This window comes from Danio rerio, chromosome 23, assembly GCF_052040795.2.
Source record: "Danio rerio strain M-AB ecotype USA chromosome 23, GRCz13ab, whole genome shotgun sequence".
Taxonomy (NCBI): Eukaryota; Metazoa; Chordata; class Actinopteri; order Cypriniformes; family Danionidae; genus Danio; species Danio rerio.
The window spans coordinates 15411699-15424923 of record NC_141043.1 but is presented as its reverse complement, the minus strand read 5'-3'; the positions used below and the strand labels follow the sequence as shown (position 1 = coordinate 15424923).

The window sequence follows — 13225 nt, the reverse complement described above, 5'->3', positions numbered from 1 at the left end:
TTCCTGACCACCCTCAAAAATCCCCCTGATGATAGCATGAAGTTCACAGCCACAGCTAACCACAGAAACCCCCCTCTTTAACAGGGAGTAAACCTGAAACATGAACAGCGCTCAAACTAACAAGGCACTTTCACACAGATACCATGAGATCATGTGCTGGGTTAATTTCCTTCTGAAACTTTGCTGTGGTGGTAATTTTTATGACCTGAAAAACAAGTCCCAGCGCTAATGCTAATTTCTAGTGTAGTAGCCTTTAGCATCAGACAAAGCCTGTGTAAAGTGTGGTACTACGAGGATTGTTGTTTTAAGTGTCTGTGAGATAGAGAGCTGTGACTCAGGTCTGTGCAACAGCCATTGTGGGTTTGTTTGTAAGCGAAGAGCGCGGCTTCTTGTTAAAAGGAGTGGTCTGGCTTTTAGGAGAGTGCTGAGCTCCTACATTCACATTTCAGAGCGTATACACACTTCTGACAATGAGTAATTTAATCATAGCACATTGGTGGGACAAAACTGATACAGCTACTATTAATACAACAAATAACTGGAGGATGATAAGAAGAAAGATGAGCACTATGTGACAACAAAGAAAAGAACACACACATCTTTGATAGCAGCACTGCTCCAGTCACAAACACTTTACTGTGGAATCAGGACTTTACTGTGGAATTCTTGAGTAGAACTTACACACACACATACACACGCATACAAAGCTACTCAAGTTTCATTTCATGCACCATTTACAACCTGTGGTGGTGATTTCATATGAATTCAGAAACAAATAATTAACAGATTACAAAAAGCATCGGCCCATTCTTAACAAATTTAAAGGGGTCTGAGCAGAAAATGTACAAGTAAAGTCATGCTTTCATATGACTAAGCCAGAAATTCTGTAAATGTAAAATAGCCACCAGAGCATGTTGCGCAACTTGATTAAACAATACACAAGGAAAAATATATACACACAATTTTGTAATTGGGGGCATTATTTGTAGATATGAATGTGAAATCTTCTGGTCAGTTATTCTTTCAATTCGACTTCTGTCATGGCAGAGCAAAGGTTTGCTTGTTAGTGACATAAATATACATTTTAATAGGAACTTTAACACCCCCTTGTTTCTACCACAGTAATACAAGAACATAAAATAATAATCTTTCAGACAGTCCAAAGTGTTGGTTATTGTACAGATTAATCAGTTCACTTTATAAAACCACATCTTAGTAGCCACAGGTATTAATTCAGTTTCAATAAATTAAAGCTAATTTATTTACACACTTTAGGCCCATTAGTACCAATTGAGCATTGTGTCAACACCACAGCCCACCTGAGTATTGCTGCTGACCATGTCTATTCTTTTATGACCACAGTGTACCTATCTTCTGATGGCTACTTCCAGCAAGATAATGCGTCATAGCCCCTTTCACACATACAGACCTTTCTGGAAAATTACCGGCGATTTTCCCGAAAGCTCTGTATGTGTGAACAGGCTCTTTTTGAAAATACCAGTAAATTCGTTCCGGCTATTTTCCGGAAAGAGAAGTTGTAACATTACCTGTAATTTGCCGGAATGCTGTGCTGTGTGAACGAAAAAGGAAGATTGCTGGAAAAACGTGTGCACATCTAAAACATGCTGATGTGAGACGTCTACTTTAGCCAATGAGAATAGTCAGACGCATTCACATCCGCGCGGTTTATGAAAATAAAATTCTTTGAATATTTTTTCAGACATATTTAGCTGCTAGATGTTTGTCATTTAACATTTATATGTTTCTTCTTAATACCAACTGTGTAAATAACTATTGATAAGATGCTTATGATAAGCTGTTGTTTGTTTACTTTCAAGCTCTGCTTTCTTCAGTTGCTTTAAGCGTCACGTGTGCCCGTGAAATAGCCCATAAGCACCAGCACAAACACATATCATGAACATCTCAACATGCGAAAGTGTTTCTCTATATTTTCATCAAAGTTGTTTACAATACTGATCTATCCACAGAGTTTGTAATGTAGTCAAATGTTTACAAATACAAGCGCAGCCTTTTAGAGGTCACCTCTGGTTAATGATGTTAAATTTACCGGTATTTTGGAATGGATGTGTGAACGGTATTTTTTTTGATTTACCGGTAAAGTCATTCTGTAAATCTTCTGGATATTTAGCGCTATCACTGTGTGAAAGGGGCTCATATCATTAAGCGCAAATTATCTCAGACTGGGTTCTTAAAACATAACAGTGAGTTCAATGTACTCAAATGGCCTCCACAGTCACCAGATCTCAATCCAATAGAGCATCTTTGGGATGTGGTGGAACAGGAAATTCTCATCATAGATGTGCAGCCAACAAATCTGCAGCAACTGCGTGATGCTATCATACCAATATGGACCACAATTTAAAGGCAAAAAAAGGTTTAACACAGTACTCACAATGTGGCTGGAGAGAATATATATATATATATATATATATATATATATATATATATATATATATATATATATATATTTTTTTTTTTTTTTTTTTTTTTTTTTTCAAAAAATACACCTTAGCATGATATTTAAATAATCTCTAAAATAAGGACATATCATTTATATGATGCCAAAAATGCAGATTCAATCACAGAATTAATTCACACTAAAAAGAATCTACTTTTCTGAGGAATGTTTTTGATCTTTAATATTAATAAAATCAAATTCTAAAATCTGCATTCCATGACATTATGCCCATGTTAAAAAGCTATAGAAAGTTATAAATCATATAATACATTCATTTCAACACCAGCAAGCATCTGCTAAACATGATCTGTGACTTCCTATACCTCCTCTAGAGCTCTGATGGCTTGATGCCTCATTTTCGCCACTGGTCAATAAGACACTACGAAAAGGAATGATCAGTCATGTCCAATCCATTCAACAGAGGCCTAAACGAGGGCACAGTGAAACTTAAGGACTTATGCAAAGAAGATTTGGTATGCAAACAAACCCAAATGCATTATCTGACATAATCTGATTCTTACAATGTTCGTGCAGATCAGTATCAATAAGGAATATGATTAAAAGTATACAGTTTTAGCAGACAAAAGAAACAGCTAGAAGCTTTAGACAGGAGTCTGACTGTCTTTTTGGTCTTGGCTGCCTAATCATGTTAAAAACCATATCCTCACACACACACACACACACACACACACACACACACACACACACACACACACACACACACACACACACACACACACACACACACACACACACAGAGAGACACACACACACACACACACACACACACACACACACACACACTGACTTTTCAAACTGCAGGTTGAGAAATATCCTGCTGCTAGCCAGAACTTCATATCAAAAGCGTGGTAATTTAGATATAGAGTTCTATAAACATGCCAACGACCAATTACAAGCTTCTTAAAACCATTAGTCTGTGCACAATGCAACTTGAACATCAGCATCCTGAGATCCCCACTTAGTGCTGTCAGCAAACAGCACCCTTTCCCATGCAAACCATTACCCCTGCAACTAGACACTTCCTGTGCCCTTTAACCAAATCTGGGAAATTTTTACCTGGTGTCTGGACCTCAACACAGAAAAAGGCTCTAATTGAAGCTAAAATCACATTTACTGTATGTAGAGGAGTCCTACTATTCGCTGAGGCACTTAAACATCTATTCATGTTACCTCAATGAGACGGAAACATGCTCATGTGAAATGTAACAGGTGCCTGATAAAATATACAAAAAAAAATGTATTCCTTGCTTATTCTTTAGCTATTTATGGTACAAAATGAGAAATAAGGCCTTAAGCATAGTTTTCAGCAACACCTTTCATGACAGCCAATACACATTGAACCCAACGTGTTAACATGTCGGTCGGTACGGGTCACCTTTATCAGGCTTGTTTCCACTGCCAAACGGTACTCTTTTGGTGGGCGCGGTGTACGACAGAAAGTTTCAGTCAACTTCATTCTCGCCTGTATCTTTAATCTTTACCAGCATATGTAACCTCTTATTAGAACGTAATTATCATTCCGAGTTCATAATAGTCCAAAAGGTAATGATAATAGTTGAACATGGCAGTTTTCTTACCTTTTACAATGCTGAAAGAATTTTTTCTTTCAATGCGTTTGTCCGTATTTGAAAGGATTGGATGTCAGAAACACTTCAATAATTATATGCACGTTATTATCATCAGCTCAAGAAGTTTGTTATTTCAAATATAAAAGCGCGGCGGGATCATATGAGTAAGCGAAACCGCTAGCACATGGTAAAGTCTGCTCTTCTTCTTGGCTTTGTTGCTGTTCATCAAGACAACAACAGGCTTTGTTTAAGCTCAGGTTGACCATGGCTTATTATTTTATGTATATAGTATTACAGTGTAATGTCTCAGCTGTGTATTTAAAAACATGGTGCTTCTTTTGTTTTCATTCTCCTAGCTTTTGCATGAGTTAGTGATGTATCTCTGTAAACCAATAGTGATGTATCTCTTTAAACCTTCAGCTGCACGTCTAGCTTCGCCTTTTGGTACCCTTTTGTCGTGCTAGTTACCCTTGGCAAAGGGTAACTAAATGGTGTCATGGTACGGTTCGCTTTTAGGTACCTTTTTACAGTGGAAACAGCCATAAAAGCGAACCATACCTACTATACTAATATACTAATATATAGTCCCTCTTATACATTATGAGCTTCACTTTTTTTGGAAAATCATTTTATAAAAAAGTTATAAAAGTCTTAAACTGAATAGTTTTACCATTTTATAATCTATTTAACCAATCTTTATGTCTATACCTGGATCCGAGTCAGCACTTTTAGCTTAGCTTAGTATAGATCAATAAATCAGATTAAACCATTAGCCTCTTGCTAAAAATTACCAAAGAGTTTTGATAATGTTTGTATTTAAAGTTTGACCATCCTATAGTTACACTGAGTACTACGTATACCATTGTGCCTACACAGCCATTGCACAGCAGAGAAGTTACTTGATTATTATGACAGAATGAGAGTGTAGTTCCTAGCTACATCAGTCTAGAAAATAGCAACATTTCTGTAAGTACGTAAATGTCAATAATTTAAATAAAGACTTAAACCTCACTTGTTAAAACAAAATTTGATTATAACACTGCAATTTTAGTGCAGTTGAGTTATTATTATATCACATTAATCCAGAATCCTTTGCTAGTCCCTCTCATACATTATGAGTTTTAGTATAGTTCATAGTTACTGTACATCAGTCTAGAAAATGGCAACATTTCTGTAACTACAGTTAACAATCAAAACGTTTTTGTCATTTTTGAATGAGATGCTAATGATCTAATCTGATTCAATGCTATGCTATGACTGTGCTAAGCTAAACGTGCTCCTGCTACACCCAGAGATCGGCCGAATGGATAAAAAAATCCTAAAATTCAATTGGAGGTGTTGTAAAATAGGCATATTTTCAAAAAAAGCTGAGTGTTCCTTCAAGTACCCTCATTTGCCTCAACTCCTTAAGAATCCTTTCTTTCGGTAGGAAAATTATAGCACAGTCCAAATTTGAAACAGGGAATAAGGGCTTTCACAACAAGTCCTCTTTCTTCTAACTGGTCTGACTCGTAAAAACATGTGGATGTTTTATGTACGAAGTGATTCTCTCATCTTCCCTGAACTTTGAGATGTCTCCCAGATTATCAAATGACATTCAAAGCAATTTGCCTTTTTACAACTCCTCGGTTCCGTATTGGACTGATAGTTACAAGATAAAGGATTTTAGATTTGAACATTTTTCAATCGTATTTTGGAACATAATTAAACTAACCTCAAAAGATTGACAAGATTATTAGTGTGGTTTATGGGGGCCAAAGCGTGAGGAGTATAATTGTGTACTATTTGTGTTGCACACAAAGGGATGGGCGTGACTTTTCTGAGCATGTGTGTATATGCAATACAGTGAGCCAGTGTGTACTTAGATGTGTGGAGTCTTGCACTTGATATTTGATCTGTGGGGTTGGGTCAGCGAGTGCAGTTATTTCTGTTGGAGCCGCAGGTAGCAGGGTTGGCAAACAGAAAGGATGAGAGAGTGCCTCGAGAGTTAAGTAGGTAAACTCGCACTAAGCTGATGCAGATCTCCGCGTATTCCCCTCCCTCTCTCCTTCACTTTATCCCTTCTTCTCCACACTTCAGAAGACCTTGGGGCACCCCCCATCCGAACACACTCGCACGCGCACACACACATACAATCTAATCCTCATACCGCCACCAAGGTCAATTCAATTATCCTGTTTTCTTAAAGTGTGTGTGTGCCCATTTCACAGTCGGCCTGCGCAAATACACCAGAGATTAGAGCTGCCACACTTTTAATGATCTACATACCTATAAGCAACACTATCCAAGACAGGTAGGGCCTCTTCCCCGCTTGCTAGCGCGATCTGTTCTTCAGCACAGATTTTGTTTTTTAGGTTGATGAGGCTGCCTCGAGTCCCATGTGTCTCTCCGATGTTAATGAGGAAATGAGTTTTTTCAACCCCAAATTCCCCACCTCAATCTGTAGTTTGTCATGCTGCTATATTATTAGTGTTATAACAATAATTTTCATCTTCATCAGAGTTCTATTTCTATCTGGGTTTGAGTTATACAATCAAACACAGTGGTGAAATATTCTAAAAGATCTGACTCCCATAGGATCAATGAGGCAGTGCTTCTGAAAGTGCATCCAAAATTTCATACTAAGTGGATATTATATTTAATGAAGTACAAGCGTCACAAAAATGTACAAAAACAATCTGCAAGTACGAAAACTGCTATTTATACTGTCAGTTTTGTAGCTTTACTGTGCTTCAACCTCTTTTATAGCCTCAAGGGAAAAAAAGGTGTCCGTCAGATGCACACTTCAGAATTTGAAGGTCATGTGGGTCCTTTTTACTTCATGTTATATTAATATTTCAAATCTAAAGTTACTCATCATTTGACTTATTTTTTCCACCCACAGTATACTTTTATAAACTAAGCTTTGGGGGTCAGGACGATCGGTGAATCTTGAACCTTTCAGTGAACTGTTTTTGTTAGTGAGCAGAACTTAAATAAGTCAGTCAGACCTTTTCCTCTAAGAACAACCTTTTGTACAGTAGAAGGGTTCCATGAATCTTTACAATTCCTAATGGAACCACAGATACCAACAAATAACCTTAATTTTCGAGAGTTTATTATAAGGATGTACCAGTATTTAGGCAAAAGGGTAAGTCCCTTCTTCAAGACCAAACATTATTTCATTAAAGGTCAACAATTGCCTCTGTGCTTTCCAATTGCTCTCGGTTACATAAGTAAACAGAAACTTTCATATAATTTAATGTCATGGTAATACATGACCCTTGCTTAGTTCCTCTCACAAGTTTTGGGTTTTGAGGACAAACCTGTTTAGCTCAACTCCTCAAGAATCACTCGTCCATTAGGAAAAGTATATACATAGTCCAAAACTTGCACTGAACTTTTATGTCATCTTTCTTTTAGTCTAACCTCCCTCATAACAAAACATGTGCTACTTTTGTGTACCAAGCAATTGGCTCAATTATGTTGTACATATTTTCCACTGCTTAATGTGATACAATGACACAGATAAAGGAAGCAATAAAGCAACCAATACAGCAATCCCACCTGGAATATCCTGGTTGCTGTAGTTCCAGCCAGGGGTGGAGAGCATAGATGGAAGTGGAGATGCCGTTCGACTGTCCCCTTCATTCTGTTGGGTTATGTGCCTGACTGTGTCCTTGTTTTTACGGTTCTTCCTGCGGCCTGAGCCAGGGGGTTGCCAGCCCCCCTCTCCTCGTCCACCTTGGTCTCCAGGTGTGCCTTGCACCCCTCGGCCAGCCCCGTCTTGCAGATTGGAGGGGGAGACCTGCTCCTCTTTGACCTGGACAGAACGGTAATCAGCAGGCCACAAAGGCTGCAAACAAGCATCCTCTTGGCTCTCATGGCTTTTGGGTTCCTGGTCCTCTTTGCCATAGTTGCTACTGCCTTCGTGGCAGCTAGCGATGGCCGAGTCTCCAGATGAGTTTGCTGGGCTAGTGCGTCTGGCCAACCAAGGCGAGGAGCTGCGAGCTGATATCATAGAAGCTAGTGCCTCCGAGGCACCGCCAACCCCAGGAACAGCCCCGCCTCCGATTGAGCTTACCACATTGCCCATTTCAATATCCGCTAGTTCGTCCGCAAGCTCAGAGCGAATGCTGATGTCTAACGCTGCCTTGATGAAGCCGTGACATGCCTGCACTATGTCGGTCATCTGTAAGTAGCTGGCGGCTGACATCACCTCAATCACATTCTTGCTTGTGAGTGCTAAGTGGGCCGAGTACATGAAGTCCAGGATGGTCTTAAAGCCTTGGGCTGTGACGATGTCCAGGTGTGTGATGGTGGCCTGCTGCTCCGAACCCTTCTTCACCTGGCAGTAAAGTGTCTTGAAGTAGCGGCTGCTGCCCAGCAACACGTTCTTGTGCGCCTTGAAGATCTTGCCCTCCACAATCACACACACGTCGCACAGGATGCCATGCTGCCGCTGCTCGTTCAGCTCCCGCAGGAGCTGCCGGTAGTGCGACGTGATCTCCATGTCTTCCTTCCGGTTATTCATTGGACTAACGGGTGGCTGCTTCTCCTGAACAGAGTCTGGAAACACAAAACACAAACTCTGGTTAGTAGATTGGCAGTAAATGCAGGAAGCAGTTTACTTTGTTGTTGTCTATTGTAGTTGTTGTGTTTCTGTGCCCTGGAAGCTTATCCTGTCACAAACTCAAATTCTTTGTGTGTAAACATTTAGTAGTATCTGAAATTGTAGCATTCACTACTATACACTGTGTAGTCTTCTGTGAAACAGTTGGCAATGTTTAACCATAAACAGTTTTAAACAATAGTATGCCACTTTGTTGTCACACATTATGACCACATTATGTTCCATCTAGACTGCAGTCCAGTTATTATTAGCTTATAAAATACATTTGGCAAAAATAATTGTTTAACCTTTTAAATTATTTCCTGAATAATGCTTATTAACACATAATTATTTGGACTTTCTGGTGGCTCATTTCATATTCAAAAGAAAATTCAAATTTTTATATACAAACACTTATAATAATTGAATCATTTTCAATAGTAATCCCCCAATTCTGTTTTGAATGAGCTTGTGTTGAGAGATCCAGTAATACTTCTTTCATATTTGATTATTAAATCAAAGAATGAGTCAAGAAAGATGCTAAAAATAGCAATGGAAGGATAATCTTTACATTAGAAATGGAACATTTTGACAATCCAAGCTTCTAAGAGGTTAATAATAGGTTAGATTTAGGTCATGGCGTCAGGTGACCAAAATTCAATGTCAGGCCAACATCTAGGGACAACGTTATTTTGACGTCCAATAACGACATCAAATTGCATTGATATTTGGTTGATTTTAGGTTGTGTTGGAAAATGACCAAAATCTGATAGATGTCATAGTGGTAACGTCCACACAAGGTCAAGGTGTAACATGATTAGACATTTTAGGTTGATTTCAAGTTGGAAGTTGGACTTTAATGTTGGGTTCTGACGTCAACCCGATTTTCATTTCCAAACAAAATCTAACGTCCCCACAACGTTGGAGTACAACATTTATATGACGTCATGATGACGTCCTGTGCCTGCAGGGTTAATACCCACTGCATAAATAGTATAGTAGTGTGTTAGTATGCTAATCCAAACACAGCAAGCCACTGAGTAGGAGTCCCAAATTAACCCCAATGGAGGCCCTGAAGGAATCTGAACACATTTTTGCACTACACTGGTGGGAAATTTGTTGAATTGTGTGGAATGGTTTGGTATTATGGTTAAACGTGTTAAATGGAGCTGAGGGCACTTGGTAGTTGACAGCAGCACTATTAAATTCACACAATACCTAAAGACAAAAAGCAGAAACCTGCATAGTTATGCATGCACAAGCGCATGTATTCCTGGCAATCAGGAAACTAGATGCTCCATTTTAAGATTTCCAATCCCGTGTGGCAAACAACTCAAAGATGTTTAAGTAGTGTGACAATTTACAGTCCCTGACATTGCTGGTAACCGCTTATGCATTTTGAAGAAAGCCCAAGATTGATATTAAATCAAGTGAAGAATTGCATTTTCATGGAGCGCAGCATCGAAAATCTGGAAATTCTCACTCAGCACCCAAAAGCTGCCTCCATAAAAGACGCCTACCAGCACGAAAACCTGACAGAAGAAATTGACCATAGCTTTGAGTTGTTATTACTGAGGTCTTCTATCTCCGTAAAAAGTCATTTAAGCACTAAATGTCAGTAAAATGCCATTCTGAAGCAGGTGACATGCATTGGCCAGCTCTGATGGCTTGAGGCTGATTGTCTGCTGGGCTACAGCCATCACCTTTCCTCGCTAAAATGAATTATCTGTTTGGCAGCTCCATTTTCCACTTTATTATTCAACTAACTCACAAAATGGTAATTAAATGAAACAATTTAGCAACAAAAAAGAGAAAAGTGAGAAGAGGAGAGGCGATGATTGTGTTAAAGTGCTTTACACACTCACTGGGTGATTTTATTTGGCAGCTAATAAAGCGAACAGAGAAAAACATCATGATTAAAGGTTTGAACAGTGAACACCTGAGCATCTCTGCTATAATCATTAAGATAGAGAGATGGGGGAGGAGAGCTAGACGAGGCAATGCATTGTTCTTGAATGTGCTCAGAGGAAAGAGAGAGAAACTATAAACACAAAACGTACACTCGGCTGGGGAAGAGAGGGCAGCATGGGGGTGAATCTCACAAAAACTGTCACAAAAAAAAAAAATGTCTAGGCTATTTTCCATTACAAATTCAAAGGAAAATAAATAAATATTTGGAATAAAAAGCCTGCTTTATGACTGCTTTCTGCATTGGGACATTGTTTTCATGACAGTTAATTCTCAGTAGCCTATAGTAATAAAAAAAAACCTCACTCTCATTTCTGCAATGCAATAAAAGACAAAATAAAAAATGATACGTTATTAAAAACATATCCTGTGTATTGTAGTATTTTTCTTAAAATGATTCATTCATATTCTTTTTGGTTTATTCCCCTTTATTAATCTGGGGTCACCACAGTGGAATGAACCGGTAACTTATCCAGCATAAGTTTTATGCAGCAAATGCCCTTCCAGCTGCAACCCATCACTAGGAAACACCCATACACTCTCATTCACACACATACACTAAGGACAATTCAGCTTACCTAATTTACCTATAGCACTTGTGGGGGAAATCAGAGCATCCGGAGGAAACCCACGCAAACACAGGAAGAACTTATCTTAAAATATGTTTTAGTATTTGAAATTTTAAAATGTCAAGTAGTATTTTTAATTTTGAGAAAGGACGACTTACGTTACTGTATTAAGCATTTGAAAATTGAAATATAATTTTCATCAAATACTAGGGCTATATGATGTTGGAAAATATTTTATTTTTCCATGTTACATTTTGCGATACTTATACTTTTACTAGACTAAATGAATGGCTCTATTTGGTAATATTTAAATAAAAAAGTTTCATTGGTATGTTTTTGTAAGGAAGTGTATCTGCATTAAATATAATAGACCAACCACAAGCATTGATAATTACAGAACAGCAAAGATACAAATAAAATAAACAGTTTTTCCTTTTCTTTTTTAGGAAGTCTAGCAGTATTCAGGCACAAATTGAATAATCAAATGTAAAACAACACTATATAGTGTATCTTCATCATATATGCACCTGAATAGAATTCTATCTTTCCGAAAGGTACAAAGATAATTATCAATGCTTTAAATGCTCACAGTTACAAGCGCTAAAACACATCTACTATTCATACTATAGTTCAACTATATACAGTTGAAGTCAGAATTATTAGCCCCCCTTTGAATTTTTTTTCTTTTTCAAATATTTCCCAAATTAGCCAAAGGCAAAATCCCAAAGGCAATTTTTACAGTATGTCAGATAATATTTTTTCTTCTGGAGAAAGTCTTATTTTTTTTATTTTGGCTAGAATAAAATTATTAATTTTTTTAAACACCATTTTAAGGTCAAAATTATTCGCCCATTTAAGCTATTTTTTTCGATAGTCTACAGAACAAACCATTATTATACAATAACTTGCTTAATTACCCTAACCTGCCTAGTTAATCTAATCGACCTAGTTAAGCCTTTAAATGTCACTTTAAGCTGTTTAAAAGTGCCTTGAAAAATATCTAGTAAAAATATTATGTACTGTCAATATGGCAAAGATAAAATAAATCAGCTATTGGAAATGATTTATTAAAACTATTATGTTTAGAAATGTGTTGAAAAAAATCTTCTCTCTGTTAAACAGAAATTGGGGAAAAATTGGGGATTGTCGACTAATCGCTGGTGATGCCATCAAAAAACACAAGATGCAAATGTTTTGCCACATGCCACAATTTGCGATTTATTTGCAGGAAATATGTACACATGCTGTTTATTTGCTGTTTGACAGCTCATAACACATTGCAAAAACAGTGCAACATTACCAATGACTACTTTACTGCAAACCAAATGCATTGTCAACACTTTTAATTTGTTATTAATGCAACATTAGCACTCGGGCAAATATATATATATATATATATAAAATATTAGGCATGGGACTATAACCAGTTTCAAGGTTAACACAGTTTGTAAGTCAAGGTTTTTTTTTTTACCGTTCCTAGGGTTTATTAAGCTTTTTTTTTTTAATGTGTTGTAAAAAAAATCTGTGTTTTTGAAACTAATGCAGAGAGCAGAAGTCAGTTATTTATTTTTATTATTTAGGCTGACATGCTAACTGTTATAAAATATTACAAATGTTACAAAATATTATAAATGCTTCTTACAATAAAACATATTTTGTTCAATTGGGGAAAAGTTTTTGTTATTTTAGATCAGTAATCACATTACAGTAATGGAGCCTCAATGCTAAAACTGTATTAAAGGGATACAAATTTGGTCATTAATTACACATGCTTTGAAATGTAGACATTATATATTAAAATATGACAGATCTATATTTCTATTGACTGGTAGCTCGATTGCTTTAAATTCTTCATAAAACATAAAAAAGTATTTAAGCAGTTATATCTCTTTAGAAGACTTGGTTTAAACAGATTCATTTGGTTCTATTTTTTGTGCGTTTAGAAGCATCAACATTTTGGCTGTTCATTAGTCAACATTTGAAGTGGGTCAAACCTTTCACCTATTCAAAACCATTCTTGTTTTAGGAC

The 13225-nt window shown here is 37.2% G+C and overlaps 1 protein-coding gene across 4 annotated transcripts in view; it reads right to left on the bottom strand.

The window, feature by feature from the left end:
- zbtb46 (zinc finger and BTB domain containing 46) overlaps window positions 1-13225 on the bottom strand; it is a 143460-nt gene that overhangs the window by 80100 nt on the left and 50135 nt on the right. For all 4 annotated transcript variants that reach the window (XM_087306708.1, XM_087306707.1, XM_087306709.1 and 1 more), the window contains exon 2: window positions 7615-8616. In XM_087306708.1, the coding sequence (XP_087162834.1) occupies window positions 7615-8581 (967 nt within the window). In that variant the 5' untranslated portion in view covers window positions 8582-8616. The remainder of the gene's footprint in view (window positions 1-7614; window positions 8617-13225) is intronic.